This window comes from Corvus brachyrhynchos, unplaced genomic scaffold (genome assembly GCF_000691975.1).
Source record: "Corvus brachyrhynchos isolate BGI_N302 unplaced genomic scaffold, ASM69197v1 scaffold1, whole genome shotgun sequence".
In the NCBI taxonomy this organism is placed as follows: Eukaryota; Metazoa; Chordata; class Aves; order Passeriformes; family Corvidae; genus Corvus; species Corvus brachyrhynchos.
The window spans coordinates 8,424,695-8,443,556 of NW_008237222.1; the positions used below are offsets into that span (position 1 = coordinate 8,424,695).

General features: G+C 42.8%; 1 protein-coding gene across 1 annotated transcript in view; it reads left to right on the forward strand.

Annotated features, from left to right (window-relative positions):
• Position 1: 1 nt before the first annotated feature.
• The window catches only part of HHIPL1 (HHIP like 1), a gene marked incomplete at its 5' end in the record, with an annotated part of 19,470 nt that continues 609 nt past the window's right edge, over positions 2 to 18,862 (forward strand). The window contains 9 exons of the mRNA XM_017728936.1: positions 2 to 28; positions 5,031 to 5,677; positions 7,990 to 8,133; positions 8,417 to 8,745; positions 10,544 to 10,670; positions 10,976 to 11,121; positions 14,012 to 14,093; positions 15,931 to 16,013; positions 18,669 to 18,856. Coding sequence (XP_017584425.1) covers positions 2 to 28; positions 5,031 to 5,677; positions 7,990 to 8,133; positions 8,417 to 8,745; positions 10,544 to 10,670; positions 10,976 to 11,121; positions 14,012 to 14,093; positions 15,931 to 16,013; positions 18,669 to 18,856 — 1,773 coding nt within the window. The remainder of the gene's footprint in view (positions 29 to 5,030; positions 5,678 to 7,989; positions 8,134 to 8,416; positions 8,746 to 10,543; positions 10,671 to 10,975; positions 11,122 to 14,011; positions 14,094 to 15,930; positions 16,014 to 18,668; positions 18,857 to 18,862) is intronic.

The following is an 18,862-nucleotide window of genomic DNA, read 5'->3' on the forward strand; positions in this document are numbered from 1 at the left end:
CGGGCACCTGCAGGACCTGCTCTGCCAGGTGAGACCCTCGGGACTCCCGGAGCTCCTACTGCACAGGGGGCATCCCGCCGCGCGGGGTTCAGCCACGTGGGGGCCTGCCAATGCGCAGGGGGCATCAGGGGTATTCAGCCCCTGCACGGAGCTCTGGTATAGGCATGGATGCTTCTGCCCCATCGAGGTGCTTTGGCCCACGTGTGTGTGCGTCTACTCATGCGGGGCTACATCAAGCCCAGGTATGGATGGCTCGGCCCAGACATGGGTGCACTGATCCCATGGGTGCATTGATCCTGTGCACTTGTCCAGGCACAGGGACTTTGGACACTCCAGGGGAGTGTAAGCCATGACGTTAATTCCCAAGCCCAGACTGGAGTACCCACCCACATCAGGTGGCATCAGCCATGGCATTAGTGCCTGGGCACATCAGCCCACACATGGGTGCATCAGGAATAGCGCAGCAGCCTAGGCATGTGTTCCCAGGCACTGGAAGGAGTGACTGTCCATCATCAAGTATCCCAGTGGACTTTTGTCCATTTGCAGTTGTCTAAAAGAGGAACAAGGATGTTGCTCTTCATTAGTTTAGGAGCAGCAGTCTCTGAGATAGGTATGTGGACAGTTACAGCTTGCAGACTTTCCTCACCCTCCTGGGGTTAGGACACCAGACCTGGTGAAGACATCCACAGGGGACCTGTCTGCACAACTCATGCTGCTTGTTATGACAAATGATGGACTCAGGTGGGGTTTTTTTGTATTGGATTACAGCACTTTGAGATACTTTTAGCATGTGCCAGGTGCTAACAGTCCTGGTGATGGATGCAGAGTAATGCCTGTGGATGTGGCATAGGAACCTCTGTGGTGGCCATCCTGCACAGGGGGGAATTTCTACTCAGGGTTGATATTCTGTGGCCAGATATGATAACAGGATGATCACAGTCTGCACAGAACAAAGTGTCTGACCCTATTATCAGTGGAGGCCTCGCATGTCTGAGAATGCCCCTGAGACACAGCAGTGGCAGCTCAGCACTGTGCAAGTGTAAACCTTAAATTAATTCAGACAATGGAGTCTTGTCTGCTGTGCTCAGATGGCTTTTCAGAAATGCTACTCCTAACATTTTGCCGGTACCTCTTGGGTTCCCTAAAGTGTGAAGAGAAAGAAAACACTTTACCACACCAGGTTCTAGAGAATTGACTTCTATTTCATCTCACGTTGCACTGGAAGCAAAAACCATTTGAATATATTTCTGAAACAAGCAGTGTCTAAGAGTCCATTTGCTGATAGGAAACCAGTTAGCAGTGTGTGCTAAGCACTCCTGCTTCTGGAAGAGATAAATAAGTCTCCTGTGTTTGTCAGAAAGCCAACCATTGAAAATGTCTTCAGAAACAGAGAAATATTTCAATGTGGGAGTCAATGATTCACTGAAATGTTCTGATGAGCTCAGTGCATCATCAGCCCAGATGTGGCTACAAACCACCACCTCTGGCTGCACAAGCATGTAAGGGATGTTCAGTCATTGCAAGCACTCTAGAACATTCTGCTTCTATTCATTCATTGTATATACAATTTATATCCTAGACCTGAATTAATAAGTGTGTTTCTGTGACTTATTCAGCGTGCTTCTGTCTCTTTCTGCTCACAATTCATGGTTTCTCTCAAATGTGATCAAATTATTTTGACAAGTGTCTCAGCTTGTACTTGTGGATTCCTGCATTTTCTTGAGTTCTTAGAATAGTAGAATAGTTTGATTTGGAAAGGACCTAGTCAAACCTCCCCTGCAATGAGCAGGGACAGCTTCAACCAGATCAGGTTGCTCAGAACCCTGTCCAACCTGTCCTTGAATGTTTCCAGGGATGGGGCATCTATCACCTCTCTTGGCAACCTGTTACTGTATTTCACCACCCTCATTGTAATTATACCTAATCTATATTGACCCTCCTTCAGATTAAAGCCATTACCTCTTGTTCTATTGCTACACTGCCTTGTAAAAAGTCCTTCTCCAGTTCTCTTGTAGCTCCTTGAGATACTGGAAGGTGCCATAAGGTTACCTTGGAGCCTTCTCTTCTCCACCAAACTGCAAGTGAACAGATGCCTCACTCTGCTTCTTGGGAAACAGCTTGCTTAAAGGCTTGAGTTTCCAGATGGAGGTGGACATGGAACGTTAGGGATAATATGGAAGTTAAACACTTTTTGGAGGAGTCCTGTTGCTTCCTCCAGGCTGATAGCAGCAGTAAATAAGACATTGTTTGATATGGGTGTTCCATCAGATTCAGACTGTTGTAATTCCTCAGATAAGGAGCTGCCACTGAATTCCTGGAACAGATAGGATGCATTTGGCTAGCCTGTCTTAATGTAACTTGTTTTGTTTTCTGATGAGTTATTTTCGTAGTACAAACTAGTTCCAGCCCTTCTGAAGTAACTGATCATCTGCCCATTAGTTTCCTCGGTCTTCGGATCACAACATAGTTTAAAATTAATGAACAAACAGCATCATTTGGAAATGAGAATTTAGATCTAATATTGATCCTGGGCTCTGACTAAGGGTAGAGCTTCTTGGTATTTTGAGTTACGTGAACAGGACAGGAAGATGTGAAGGCTAAAGGACCACAACATTTGCTTCAAAAGCAGAGAAATTCAGCATAAGGCATGAGGCTCCATCTCTTATGGAATAAAATTTGGAAAATATTTCACATGTGTCTTGAAAATACCCTAGGACACGCTTGGGTACTTTCAGGCTAGTGACAGATCTCTGAATATCACTGCCAGTGTAATGCTGCTGTAATTAGCAGTAGGCCACCAGGAATGTGGCAGGGAGGGAGGAAGTTGCCCACAGCTTCTATTCAGACACACCCGAGGCTGTGGTGAACAGCCTGCGAAGACAAAGAGACAGGGAAACCATATCTCCGGGCTGTTTTTAATTCTGATGCTGAAGCCAGGGCATTGCTTTATACTGCATAAGATCACTGCTTGCTTTGAAAGAGGCTTTCAGAGAATGAGATACACCTGAGTACTCAAGTGAGGGGCCTCCTCTCTCTGAATGGGAAACCTCCATAGGCAACAACAGATTCAGCTCCCACTCAGCCTTCCCATCAAATTCCCGTTCTGTCTCATTTCAGTTTGTTTTCTAAGGCAAATTTTTCAATCATTACAAGTGAATTGACAAATGCTCTGTCTCTTTCTGTCCCTGGCACACCTCATGTAAGCAAGCGAGTGTGTTACCCAATCTGCCTGTGTAATTTCAGTGTTTTGTGTCACAAGCAATCTTCTTTTTACCACATTAATTGCTGCTCATTTGAAGGCATAATAACCTTCATTTTGCAATGAATGGCTTGACATTCCAGGAGGAAGGCTTATTGTGCACTAATGATCTGTTATATGGCCTCTCAGTTCATTATGGTACGTAATAGAAAATAAAATAAAAATTAAATATTGTGTGTGCTTATCAGCCAATTTAAACAGTTCGGAATCTCAGATGTTATATCTTTTCAGCTATTGACTAGTGTTGTAATCTGCATTAAGAAATAGCTCCCTATAGATCTAGAAACAGCTCCCTATTTTTTTTTTTTTTTTTAAGCTGGTTTTGCTTAGTAAAAAAATGAAGAAATGCCAGCTAGGAATTTAAAAATACAGAATTTATTTAAGTAGTGGTTTCTCTTCTGACCTTTCTTGCATTAGTTATTTATCAAAATACAACTTTGAAAATAACTGAGCCTCCACAGAGACATGTTGTGTTATTTGAGGAGCACCTTTGAGGTGCTCATTGAGAAGATGCATTATAACTGGAAAATATTGTGTTTGTTACAAGGAAAAACCCTTGCAAAGCAGAACTGTAGTAAAAAAATGAAGAAATGCCAGCTAGGAATTTAAAAATACAGAATTTATTTAAGTAGTGGTTTCTCTTCTGACCTTTCTTGCATTAGTTATTTATCAAAATACAACTTTGAAAATAACTGAGCCTCCACAGAGACATGTTGTGTTATTTGAGGAGCACCTTTGAGGTGCTCATTGAGAAGATGCATTATAACTGGAAAATATTGTGTTTGTTACAAGGAAAAACCCTTGCAAAGCAGAACTGAGTCACTGTGGTCAGTTTGTAACTTAGAGTTTTGCTGGATTTCAGCTTTTTCATAAGGAAAATGTGTCTGTAGGCGTTCTCATAGTGAAGAATTCAATGAGATGTGTGAACTTGATCCAGTCCTTAGGCAGATTTCAAGGCTGCACTTTCCATAAACAAGGGTTGAGCTGCAGCTGCTGCCAGTGGGCCTTGCCTGGATTATGGCCATTTTGTGCTCACTGTCTGAAATCCTGCAACCTCAGCATCCCTCAGCATCCCTTGCAGAACTTGGTGACTCCTGTCAGGATTATGAGATGTCTTTCCCCACTCCTGGCTGGGGATATAAATGTCTGTAGGCAAAGGTCCACCAGCAAAGGCAACTGGACACAAGCAAGGATGGTGTCCTCCCCTCCTCCTCCATTTTCTCATCCCACTCCTTCCAAGCTGTAAATCACACCCATGTTTGAGGTGCATGTTTGGATTATCAAATGATGAGGTATGAATGCCCCAGGCTTTGGCCCTGATGGCCTTCCCCATTCTCTTGTCAGTGTGGAGATGCAGGGCCTGAATCTTCTCAGCTAACTCTTTGATTTCACTTCTGTTCTGTGATGGATCTTACTATTTCATAGATAAAGTCAGAGCATCCAAGGAAGAAAAGTCTCTTTTTTCTCAGTACAGTCTACTAGGGTGATGTAGCAACATAGGCATCATTGCAGGTTTTTTTGAAAAGTTCTGTTGTTAGAATAAATGAGTAACAGCTTGAGGAAGTCAGCTTTCACCAGGAATATTGAAGATAATTTCCATGAGTGCTGAGACAAACCCCCTTTCTCAGATCTTTCCCTCTGTTAATATAACTTCAGAATAAACCACAACATATCTTTTAATTAAGATGGAGTATCTCCAATTAGTATCACTGCTCAGCTGTTTCAAATCTGGTCCAAGAAATGACTTGAAGCTTTTTCTCCCTCCCTCTAGGAATGCTCTCCATATGCAGCTCACTTGTATGATGCTGAAGATCCCTCCACCCCCGTGCGGACGATACCAGGACTATGCCAAGACTATTGCATGCAAGTGTGGCAAAACTGCCGCTCCATTTTTCGCTCTCTCTCTGCAGACCCGGAGTTAATTGCACTGGAAAACAACATGGCAAAGTTCTGCCGCTACCTGTCCCTGGAGGACACCGACTACTGCTTCCCACACCTGCTGGCCAACCAGAACCTGAACCAGAACCTGGGGCTGGTCACCGCTGACGCCGAGGGCTGTCTCCAGCTCTGCCTCATGGAGGTCGCCAACGGGCTGCGCAATCCCGTTGCGATGGTGCACGCCAACGATGGCACCCACAGGTTCTTCATCGCAGAGCAGGTTGGCCTGGTGTGGACCTACCTCCCCGATGGATCCAGACTCGAAAAGCCTTTTCTGAACATCAGCGAGGCCGTGCTTACCTCACCCTGGGAAGGAGATGAGAGAGGGTTTCTGTGTATTGTCTTCCATCCTAAATTCAAATTTAATGGTAAAGTGTACGTCTACTATTCAGTTGAAGTTCGTTATGAAGAGAGAATCCGAATCAGTGAGTTCAGAATTTCTCCTAGTGACATGAATGCCTTGGACCATAGTTCTGAAAGGTATTGTACACGTTTCTCTGACAAACAAATTTAAGATCTTAGAGGGCAACTTGTGCATTTTTAAGGATTATTAATGAATGAGACTTATTTAGCTTAATGTTTTTGCATGCCGGATTGGTAGCATGTTAGTCCAAGTCCACGTCTAGGGCGTTGAGGTACAGAATGTGTGTGTCCTCCATGGATGGAGTGCAAGTGTTCAGGGATAAAACACCTATAGCTCTCAGTTCTGGCATGTCAGAGGATTTAACTAAACATGGATTAAATATTATTTATACTTAGTATTTTGGGGGTTTTTTTGGGTGGGGCTTGAAGGTTTGTTTGTTTGCTTTGTACTTTTACGATTACCCTTTAAAATAGACTTCTGCAAAGCATGAGTGAAAATCATTTCAAAACCAAAGGTTTCCAAAATTAGTATAAACAAACTAAGTGATACCAGACCAAAGATGGATTTGGTCCCATATTTTCTCATCTGAACAACAACTCAGCCCTGTGATATTACAAATTTAATATCAAATTAAATAAAAAGCAAGTCACTGTGTTATTACTGAGTGCATTTTAATTGGATGTGTCACTTGTTTGAGTCTGGCCTTGCAGTTGTTCCACACTAATGCACAGATGATGAGGGACTTGTTTGTGGGGTCAGTTTATAGATTTACAACCTGTTGCAGAACTATGTTATAGAACCATCGTTTTGAGAGACCCTTGAATATTACTAATGCTAAGATTTTTGCTTCCTTATTTGGATTTTATTAGGGGCTTTCCAAATACCCAGCTGTGGATGATTCTAGCTCAAAAATGCATGTAGCCTAATGATAGATAGGGGATACTGGTTTGTAAAGCAATTACAGCAATCCAGTGTAAGCAGCACTGTAGATGACAGGTAAGGGGAGTTACAACCTGGCACTCAGGAAAGTGAATCAGAAACCTGCAGATATCGACAGCCCATGAGTTGTCTTGTTTAAGAATCCTCAGGCTCTATGTTTGTAACAATTTCTTTGCTTATTTAGCTTATGGTTAGTACGGCAAAAGCTTAAGAAAACAAAATTGTGGTCCTATTGTGCTTGTGTAGGCACAGGTCCCACTGACTTCATCCTGAGCTGCTGCCCAAGAGGGAGCTCAGGCTGACATGTGGTGTGCACTGTCTCGGCACAAAGGCGTGTGTCTGTTTATCCTCAGATGTTTGCTCAGTGCATTTTGGTTTTTTCCATCTTCATTGGGAGGCTGAGGAAGATTCACCTTTATGTCCACACAGAATCGTCTCTCACTCCTTCTGCCAGATGGAGCCTGTGCACTCTTGCACAGTTACCTTATCACAGAGGCACTGACATTTAACAGGCGGTGACAATCACTCCGTAGTCAGGTTCCTTCCCACAACTCACAATAGCTATCAACATTTCAGAAGGGAAAAAAAACTGTCTAAAAATGAGGTGATGTAAGTAAATATTATAATTTGCTTTCATAGCTATTAAGATGCACTGCCAGCATGAAATCCAGACTTTTTTAGAAGCTGGAGTAAAATGAACAATCTTCAGTTGTTATACCTGGGAACCTCCCCTGCATGTATTTGTGGCTTTACCATTCTATAAAATTATACTTTATATATTTCACACTTTCTTGCTATGAAAGGGATTCCAGATGCATAAAGTAAAAAACTAAAATAGAGATCTTGGGGTTTAAATTAAGGTAAATTTTGTTGGTACTGCTTTGAATAACCTTTGTCAAAATGTCAGTTTGTTGGTGGGGCTGCTTTTAACTGCTCTTTAAACTCATAAGGTCCTGGGTGTGTAATTATATTTTAAGGATTCTTCTCTCTTTAAGAATTTAACTATTCCTTAATGTTTGAAAAGTTTTATGTTCTCCTTGAAAGCTCCTGTCAGGATTGTGCCAAAAGCTGTACAGATGCACAGATGGACTGGAGTCTTTTCTCTTACAGTTTCCAATTGGTTATAAGCTCAGATACCTTTTCTTTAATAAAATATAAAGAAAAATAAAAAAGGAGTTTAACAAGGAGGAAGAAAGAATCAGAGGAAAAGTTGAGGTAATTAAAAGTATATTTTGTCATGTAATTTCCCAGACTTTCCATATTACACAATTTGGTGTTTCTGTAATCTGGAAAATATGTTGAAACTATTTAAGGTTAGAAGATCAGCAAAGCCCAAGAAAAATTCAGTAACATGGATATGGAGGAATTTGTGTCAAAACCAATCTGTAGCTGCTTCCATCTGTCAAGAACAGCATTGGCATGACATTGCTCTGCCCTTTGCTTAGTGCTTGTGCAGTAGGTAATTGCTTTCCTCCCTGTTTTCTCATAGGATAATCCTTGAAATAGAAGAACCTGCTTCCAACCATAATGGAGGGGAGCTGCTCTTTGGAGAGGATGAGTATCTCTATATCTTTACTGGAGATGGAGGCATGGCTGGGGATCCTTTTGGCACCTTTGGAAATGCTCAGAACAAGTAAGAGTGGATCCATCCCTATGGCAGCTCCAGGCTCCCAGCATGTGTCTGCAGGGCAGCAGGGTGTGGGAAATCAATGCCAGCCACATGAAGGCTGGCATTGTTCGGGGGCAAATGAAATTATCTTGAAATGATTGTTTTTTCAGAGGTATTCAAAGACTTCTCTTTTCTGAAACATAAAGAATGAAACCCTAGACTTTCCAAACCCCCCATCTCTGATTTTTTACCAAGGTCTAGTCTTATTTCATTCTCTTTTTCTCTTTCATTTCTTCTCCCAATACAGATCAGCCCTGCTGGGCAAAGTGCTGCGGATCGATGTGAACAACAACGACCGCGGGCCCCTGTACCGCATCCCTCCTGACAACCCTTTCATCAGCGACCCTACGGCTCGCCCCGAAGTCTACGCCTACGGAGTGAGGAACATGTGGCGCTGCTCTTTTGATAGGGGGGACCCTCAAACCAAGGAAGGGAAAGGGCGGCTCTTCTGTGGAGATGTGGGGCAGAATAAATACGAAGAAGTCGACATCGTCGAGAAAGGGAAAAATTACGGCTGGAGGGCGAGGGAAGGGTTCAGCTGTTACGATAAAAAACTTTGCACCAATTCTTCATTGGGTAAAGAGATGGGCTCTCATTTTTAATTCCTGCCTTCAAAGCCTAGCTGCTTGGTGGGAAACACACCTTTTTGGGATGTAAACCTCTACTGTCTCGGTCTAGAAGGGAACTGGCTTGGCATAAGTACTGAAAGTACAAATGTTACCGTTTCTGAGTTAGGAGGAAAGTGAAACATGCTAGCTGTTTTTTTTCTAGGTGATCGGTGTTGTTAGTGAAATTATTTGGTGATTCTGGGGTTTAGAGGGACAATTTAATCTCTGCCACATAAAATAAGCTTTCGTGCAGGAGCAAGAAAAATTTGGAGGAATTGTAGTTTTCTCTGTAACTCATAAGTTTTGTCCTTATTTTAAAAAAAGAGAGAAAAACATCAACTGATCAACCCTTCTGCACGCTGCCTGCTTTGAGGCAACTGAATGTCCAGTGTATTTTTGTTTCTTTTAACTATGCCAAAAAGGAAAACCTCATTTTATTTTCATGTCTTTGAACTGTTCAAAATGGGATTGAGAATATTTGCTGGCTGGCTAAATTCCAGTGCACAGGTGAAGTCAGAACATATTGAATTGCAAGGGCTGATGTGGACCATGTCTTGTGCTGGAACCTCTTTCCAGAGATCAAGGGGGGCAGTGGAGTGGGCTGGCACTGATTTGCATTAGCTGAGATTCTGATTCTTTTCTCTGTGCTGTGTGTTGTTGTTTAATTTTCTTCCTATTATTAACTCAGTTTAAATTCCTTCCTTTTATTAACTTAGCTATAAGTACAATGAGAGTGATTAAGTATTTTTTTATAAAAATGTCAAGAGCAGGGAACAGATTTTTTGCACTCCCTTTGCTGAAGCAGTTGTTCAGAGAGCTCATTTAATGCTCTCCTGTGTGACAGTACCCGCATGAACATTCATGGCAGACACTTTACTGAGGTCTCCAGGGATTCAGAGCAATTTTTGATGACTTTAGAGACCCTTTTGTTAGAACAGTGAAATGTCACAGCCCCTTTATAATGATAAGCACAGCTGAAGTGTAGAAAACACCTGCTTTAGATGAAATTCCCCTGGTGCAAATTCCTCACTGGCAGAGCTGCTGGGTTTGCTACTTGCAGCATCTGCTACATGGGCAGGGAGAAAGGCTGCGAAGATGAGGAGGAGAGGGTACCACGAGGTACCTGTAAGCCAGGAGTTTCAAAAGAAAGGGGAGGAAGCGCCTAATGTAGGCCCTCAAAATCAGGACAGCTCTTTCCGATTTACATCTGTCTTACGTTTTAACTTATATTTCATAATGAATATGCCAGTACTACATCATTCATGCCTGTGCCATCCCATAAATATTTGATGGCCCTTTCAAGTTGCTTCTCCATCTCAGAGGAACAGAAGCTATTTGTGCTGACATCTGACATATCTTTTCATCAGTGCCTGTAGTCTGGAGTTACCCATCTCTTTTTTTCCTTTTACTACCTAAACAAAGCTGCATTTCCTGCATGGGTGCAGTGGCTCTGGGGGTAACTGTGAATTCATAGCTAAACCAGATAAGCTCTGTAGAAATGTGCCAGAAGTGGCACTAACAGAGATGGACTGTAGTGGGAGGAGAAGGGCTCAGGAGAGTGCTGAGGTGTCTTGGTGGGGGGCAGGGGGATCAAATGTGGTTCTGAAAAGGTGAAAATCAAAATAAATACAACTCCATCTGCACTTCATTTAAATAGAAGATGCTCCAGTGAACCTGGTTGTACTCTGCCAGTCTCAGAACAATCTAGATAAAGAGCTACTCTGCAGCATGTGCAAAACAAGTCACAGATCTTTTCTGCCCTACAGATGATGTGCTTCCAATTTATGCATATCCACACAAAATGGGGAAATCTGTTACAGGAGGCTATGTCTATCGAGGTTGTGAGTCTCCAAACCTGAATGGCCTGTACATATTTGGTGATTTTATGAGTGGGTAAGTAAACACTTAGGACACTCACTAAGTTGTACCCCCAGCCAAAATCCCCCCAAAAATAGCCTGATAGCCCTTCAGCCCTCCCCTCTAGCTTTTTCATGTGCTTGTGTTGCCCTTGAAAGACAAGGGGTTGCAGGGTGTATAGTACATTTGGGTTAATATTAACAATCCTTCACTTTTCAGAGAAGCTGCAGTTCCTATTGCAGCTAGGATGGGTAGGAAGCATTAACTGTCCTTTCAGATGTCCGTGCTAATATTCATAAATCTTCTTGGTGGGTTTGTGGAAGTGCTCTTTTGCCTTGCAGACGGCTGATGTCTTTGAAGGAGGATCATGCTACTGGAGAGTGGCAGTACAGTGAAATCTGCATGGGAACAGGACAAACGTGCATGTTCCCTGGGCTTATCAATAACTATTACCAATACATCATCTCCTTCGCTGAGGATGAAGCAGGTAATCTTCTAACCTTATGTCACACTGAATGACATGTTTGTGGTATCTCTTCAGATGAAAACACCAGAGAAGAGATCAGAGAGGTCTCCTGGGAGGCAGCGGGTAGTGGGGAGGCAGAGCATGAGTCTGTCAGTCTTTAAAATGCCAGTGAGTGAGATTCCCAGCATCTCCCAAATATCAACCCAAAGTTACAATGCTAATTTTGAGGTCTGTGTGCCATGCAGTGCCTGCAGTGGGAATTGGAGTCAGTTCCCTTGGGACTGAGTCTGGTGTGCTGGACGTGCTGCTGCCCTCACACCTCTCTGCAGAACAGGGAGAAGAGGGGGCCAAGTAGAACAAAACAAAGCTTAGAAAAGAAACCTCAATTCTTCACAGTGCTGTGCCATGGAGAATGCAGGCCCTGAGAGCCTGAGAAGCTGATGCCCAAGGGAGAGCAAGTCTATATTCTTGTCTAGTCAAGAAGGCCGCGGGCATTATTAATGGGTACAGGGAAGCAGATGTCATGAACAGCAATTATGTATCTGCTCACCCTGGGCTGGGATATTTGTACCTGTCAAGGTGAAGCAGAACAAAAGCCTATGTCGAGTGAGGCGTCAGCAAAAGGCTGCTTAAGTCCATACTTTATTAGTGCCGGCTGGGATTTTGCCTTGTAGAGGACTGAAGGATACAGTCTCAGTGGGGCTTTGCTGTGTTTTCATGACTGGAGACATTTTGCTTTCTAGAAGGTAGCTGCTGTGATCTGAAGAGGAGGAAATCAAGAGTTCTGGGGTGAAAGCTGGTGGTATTTCCTGTTATTTGTACATGGGTGTTGCAGAACGTGCAGCCCGTGCAGCCCCTGGCTGGGGGCGGGGAGAGGATGAGCCCCACAATGTTCAGCACCATCACTAAGGAGCTTCATGTGCAACCCAGCAATGCAGGAGTTGTGCTCTGTCCTGTTCCAGGGACTTCCTGGCCCGTGGTCACAAGCACCTGCTTCCAGAATGCCCCAGCTTTTAAACACCTGTTTTTTCCTGCAGATTATGTCAAGTTTGGATGTTGCGCAAATCATATAAATGCAAATTTTATCACATAAATGCAAATCCTCCAAGTTAAGTATTAGCTTGAAAGGTTGACTTTTTTTTTGGAGTTAAATTCCATTTTCTTTAATGGCTAATATTCATGGAATTTAGAGCTATTTCACAGTGCTGTAGTGAGAAGGATATCTTACCCTAAAATCAAATAACTTAGTTCAAATCAGCTTTATACTAAGTGCAATATCAAGCTGTTGATTGCAACCCTTGCTCATGCTCATGAGGATGATCTCCCTCATCCTGTGCTTGTCAACAGTCTGGCGGTGGTGAAAGCAGGGGTGAAACACTGCCACTTTTTTTCCCTGCACTGTGCTTTGCATGAGTATGAGAGCTGAGTGGAGATTTGGGCTGGATTTTCTTTCCAGAGGTAGTTAATTGCCTTGTGTTTGCTTTTTAGTAATGGAAAGAAATCTTTTGATAACATTGTAGTGAGGTTGCTTTATCTGCAGTGAACAGTCTTCTCTTGCACCTTTTTCTGTGCTGGGAATCTCATTTTTTACAAGTTTGCCATGCAGTTTATTTTAACAAGGTTTTGTTCACAGAAGAATTTAAGTTTTGGCATTGTTTCTCTCATGAATGTTAATCTACCTGGTGCAGTGGATGTGTGTATGTGGTGGGGAGAGCTCTATTTCTGGTTCATTGCACAGCCATTATAAAGCCATCAGCCCCATCCCTGGCCAGCAGAACATGTCAGAGACACCCCAGGCACTGTATCTGTGCGTCATATGTGTGTAGCCTGTGTGCTTCATGGCCTGAGCACCCACACTCCTGCCTGATAACTTCCAGGAGAGAGGGGCAGGGTGTAAAGCACACATCACCACAAAACGCAGTGCCAGGTGTTTCCCATTCCCATTTGGACCAAGGCTGTCTCTGGCCTGTTGTTAATGAAGCTCACCAGAAGAAGGAAGAAACCAACCAGGGGTAGCCAAAGGTTTCTGCCCTGAGATTATCCGGAGGAGCTCAGCCCAGGGCAGCACAGGAGAGCAAGTAGGAGGAGAGAAGGTCAGCCCCAACTGCCATGAGCTGCCCATTCCTTTGCTCACTTTAACCTCTCCATTCCTTCCCCTCTTCCCCTTGGATTACCCATAGGCCACCCAAAAATATCTGCCTTACTAAGCAAGTCCATGTTGCCTTTTTTTCTATTTTCTTTTTTTTTTTAATATTGCAAACTTTTTTTTCTCTCTGATCCTTTTTGTTGCACCACACAAGCACTTGAGCTGTCAAAAGAGAAGAGTGCCAGGACTATTTATCCCAGTCTCCCCTGCACAACAGGAGAAGGATAGAAATTCAGTTAAAAGAAAAGAAGTCAAATAAATGGTGCTGGACATTGTGTGTCTGAAGGTCAAGCCCTGTACTTGTGACCTCATAGAACTGTGACAAATCAATGCCTTTTGTGTGAGATATGTCTCATTTTGTAGGTGTGCTAGAGAAAGCAAAAGCAAAATCTTGTTCTCCTGTAATTCACCCCAAAGGAGTGCTTCATCCAAATGAGCAGAAGACAGTGAACTTTCTTAATTTCCTTTCATTTCATTTCATTTCATTTCAGTAATTCAGGGTTTGACTGTCTTACATTAGAGAAGTCAAAGAGCACAGATTAGAATGAGATGACAAGTAAAGTCTGGGCAGGTGAACCTGCAGTGGAAGTTTGTCCAAATAGTACTTCATGATGATTTGTAAAAGCTCCCACTCACTAAGAGTATTATATGCCAATGGACTGCCGATGAGCTCTCAGACCTGTGATGCAGAGTTAGCACCTTTGTGCTGCACAGGACAGGAGCTCCATGGACAGTTTTCATGGCTGTGCCTGGTTTTTTTCCCAGGGGAATTGTACTTCCTGTCTACTGGTGTACCAAGTGCCACAGCTTCCCATGGAGTGGTGTACAAAGTGGTGGACACGTCCAGGTATGAGATGTCCTTGCTGCAAATACCTGGTGATGGTGCAGTGAGTCCTGGCATGGATGGTGTGGATGTGATGGTGTGGATGTGATGAGTGATCTTGGCTGACTAATTAACTCTTCTCCCATGCTGGGCCCTTCCGGGGAGGTTGATTGAGGAACATCTGGAGCAACTAATTGTAGGTCTGCTTTGCTCTTGCAGTCATGGGGACCTACACTGCCTGGTGCCAAATTTTTATGGGGCCTGTTGGTGTTATGTGGGTTGGGAGATTTCCTGATTGCTAAAGGTGTATTTTATGGGTGGAATGTCTTTCTTGGGCAAAGTTTCTCTAGATTCCTGTCCAAAAGGAGGCAGTTTTTCTCAAGCTGTTTATTCTCAATTCCTCTCCACCCCTTTTTTAATCTCCCAGAAGAGCCCTGTACCCAGCCCACTGCTGCCAAAGCTGGACCAGTGTGACCTGCAATGCTTTCTAGGGCAAACCAGACATGAATATCAAAAAGTACATGCTTTTTAGTGCTTCAAAGAGGCATATGGATTGGACAAGAAAATTGGACCATCGTTACACCTCCTGGATTCCATGTGCCTGTATCTGAGACTAGGCAAGGCAGGGAATAGCTGAGTTTTATGGGAAGACTTACAGCTGTTTTTTCCATCTTCGTGTTTTTTAAGTGTTACTATTATTGGCTAAACACCAAGCTACTTTCAGCCAGAAATTGAGAGTGAGATTTTTGTAGCTTTTTTTTTTTTTTTTTAATGGATTAAATTTACAGCTTTATCTATCTGGGCATTTTGAACCAAACCACTTGTCTAGTTTTATGTTGAAACCAGCCCCCAAAGTTAAAGAGCCCCCGGATCTATCATGTGTTTCCTCCAACTCTCCTCTGTCAGGAGCATTTTCCATTATCTAATGCAATGGAAGAGTTCCTGTAAACTATGTATTAAGAAGCTGGTATTACATAACGTTTTCAAAAATAAAGAAAGCAGAAGTCAAACACAAGTCGTAAGTTTAAGTTTAAAAAGAAGTTTTGTTCATGTTCAGAGTACAAAAAATTCATTGGAAAATTCATAAAAGTAGGGAACATAATTTTTGTAGATAGTTGACAGAGAAGCTGTCTGCCTTCCACAGAAATGAAAACAATCCCATTACACAGGAGTTATACCCTCCAAATGCAAACATCATGCATTTTGAACCAATTTGAAAACCTCTGAAGAAGTCTGAGTATTAACAGGACAGCCGTCATAGGAAAAAGTGGTGATGAACCAGATGTGGCTTGCCAGAAGTGAGATACACCTCCATGGCAAACAAATGCGTGTCAAAATAATGCTCCATACCAGGAGAGAGCCTCTGGAGGAGACACTTGGAGTTCTTTTCTGAAACTAATGCTTTTTTGGCATGACATTTGTTTGGGCTTTCTGTATGAATAATAGTGTGTTATTTTGCTTCCGTGAAAACAGTCTGAAATCTTGCATACACATGACCTTTGTGTCAGATGTTCAACGTATACTGTCTAGTTTTGTAATTTTTATTTTCAGTTTGATTAATCTCTTTCTGTAGTGCTTGAACCTGCCAGTTTTTATTTCCTTAATGGCTTCAATAGTGGCAACTGAAAACACAGCCAGAGTACTCCACTGACTTGCAAATTTTTGGACTTTCATCAATGGCGATCTGTGATTGTTTAGTTATGTTTTCTACTGTAAGAGATTAGTTGCATCGTTTAAACAGACTTTTTTTTTTTTTTCCCCAATAAGCATTATGTTCTTAGAAAAGCAATGGGAAGCAAAGTGTTGCAATGCCAGAGGAAAGGAATTAATTGTGCAGCATATGTGTCCCTTTTTTTTCAAGGAGAGCACCACCAGGAAAATGCCGAGTTGAGCCATCGCCAGTGAAAGTCAAAAGCAAGCGCATCCCATTTGTGCCAAAGGAGAGTGAGTGTAACTCTTGCTGTTGATTATTGGTTCATGTTAGCTGGCAGTAGATACAAACTCCAGACTTGCACTATGTGTCCACATGTGTGGAGACCACCCACAACTTCACTCTTCAGGGTATCTTCAAAATTAAATCTTACCAGCTGTTTCGGATCTGAAGATCCAAATAAGTTCAAATAAGTCATAAAGAATTTCCCCTTTCCTGGCCATGTGAAATTTGCTTTGTAGTTTCTGACCCTGTTCATTTTCCCTTTTTCATGCTACATTTGTACACATTTCATTACCACCAACTTGGCTTCCCTGTAACTGTTCCTGTCCAGAGACCTTGTGCTCAATGGTGCTTTTCAGTGACAAGTGATTTTTTGCAGTAGCTTCAGGTAGTGGGGAGGATATCATGGGTAAAGGGTTGGGAGGTAGCTCATTGAGCAAGATGAGGGCTGAGTCATTGTGAGTTGAAAGTAAGAAAATATGGGAAGAGAAAATGTTCCCAAAAGAATCAGTGATCACGCACTGAGGTGAACTTTTGGCTTACTCAAACCCTCCAGGGCTTTTTGATTGCTTCATGCTGCATGAAGTATTGGACTGCTAAAGCTGGAGTAGTCAGTGGTGGAGCTGAATCTGCAGCAAGCCAAGTACTACTTATGTGAGGTGCAAAAACCTAAACACGATATTAGGATCTCAAAAGTAGACTGGGCACTCTCACCATTCTTTTCTCCGGTGCATTTAATTTACTCATGTAAGTACCTGGGCAGTACTCTAACAAATTCCCTTCCAACTCAGCATAGTCCCTGAACTTTGTCACAAAGCTAATGGTACTGCAGGAACCCTAAAGTCAGGATACTTCTTTTTAATTTTTAATTACATTAATCACGTTACACTGCATTTGAGTCACTAACAGTTCCTACAGCCTTGGCTTCAGGGAATAATGAGGGCACTCTGCACCTTGCAGCATTGAGTCTTTAAGGTGGAACAAACTCAAAGGCTAATTATTGACTGCTGACATGCCTGAGCACTCAGCACATCTTCAGAGATGTTCTCCTTTTCTAACTGCACAGGCTGTTTCCAAATATTAGTAACTTGGTTCATGTTCAACCATTTTTGTGTTTCTGCTTATGCATTATTCTCCATGCAAGTCCAAAGTTCAGATTTTTAATCTATACTTATAATTAAATCTTTCGGGCTTGTTTACAGGGTAGTTTTCATCATAAATTAAAACTTAGAAATGGTGAGAGAGATTCTACCAAGTGTCTCAAGAACTACATTCACTTTTTGGTGAAAAATAAACAGGACCGTTTTGATTCAGAAGCACACAAACATGGAAGTGTAGCTGTAAATATTTATTGTTTTAGTTAGTATTTAGTCTGAATGGAGCAGAATCACCAGGGCATGTGCCTTGTATTAACTATGAGTACATTTTTTGGAAGTGTATTTAATAAATAATTTAACAAAGAATATTATATAATGACAACTTGATCCAGTGAGGTGAAAAGCACTCCCCAGTGACCATTAGCTTTCAAACAGTCCTACACAGTATTCTATGAGTTCCGGGGGTTTTAAGTACTTTGCCAGATCAGGCTCCATCAAATGAGCTGTGCACAGGTAAGGCCTTCAAATCTGTTTCTTGCCGTGAGAACCTCAGCTTCCAAAGAGAGGAAGTATTTTCATGTCATGAATACAATTCCTATTCAAAGAGTGTTATTTGGAAAAACATGGAGCGCTGCAAGGGTTTGTCTTTTTGGGGGCAATAGATACTAAGCACAAATAAGACAGTGATATTTTTCCTCCTCTCTGTACTACAAAGCAAATGATGAATGAGAGTAGATAAATCTGGGATATAATTCAAAAAGTCATGATGTCTTTACAAATGTCTGTGACACTGTCCCAGCTCTGTTGAATGTTATTCCATGAAATTCTGAATTGCTTCCTTCTGGCAAACTAAAACTTATTCTTAGGCTAAAAATAAAGCACATGTGAATAAGCAAGTCCAGTAAGGCCTGGAAACTGTGACAGCAAAGAATTTTCATCTCTTCAGAGTTCAAGGCTCTTTTATTTTTTTCTTTTTTTTTCATAAGGAAGAACAAACCCAACCTCAAATCCTGTTTTATGTGTTGTCCTGGCAACTCCGTTCCTCTTGCGCATTCCAGTTGCCAGAGAGAATTGATTTTGAATGTTCCTGATTTCAGCTCCTCTGAATAAAGCATCTGGCCCAGTGGGGAGGCCACGCTCTCCTCTGGTAATGATCCAATTCTTAGTAATGAAGAGAAGAGCAGAAATAGTGCCTGTCTGTAAAACGCTTCTGGCAGCTCTTCACCATATCCTGGTGAAGAGTTCCTCTCCTGACTTTGAAACTCCAGCACCTACCCTTTAAGGGCCAGGCTGATGTTTGCCAGTGAACCACTCGGAGCTTCCTTTTTGGGAGAGGCTCACGAGTTGGCATTCAGCCCTGCAGTCCTCTCTACTGACTAACAGCAGCCCACATTTTTCACTGAGGAAATACTGGGTCACTAAGTGTTGTTGCTTCTCAACAGGGTCAAGTAGGCAAATTCCACGAAGTTAGTTAAATAAGTCAAAAATCAGCACTGGTTTTGTACAGTTGTCTTCAAGCATTGCCCAGAGAGTGACAGACTCATGGTTTTCTGGCTTTTCCCCCAACAGAGTTTATTATGAAAACACCAACACCAAATCCCCGGCTGACGACCACGACCGAGGCCCCGTGGGGAGGCGTCCCAGACCCCAAAACCCCCCGCACGCCGGCAGGGGACCGAGTCAGGACGCCCAGGCCCGGGAAGGGCGGAGAGCAGAGGGGGCAGCGCAGGAGGAAGAAGCCGCCCGTCGATGGCTCCGTGCGG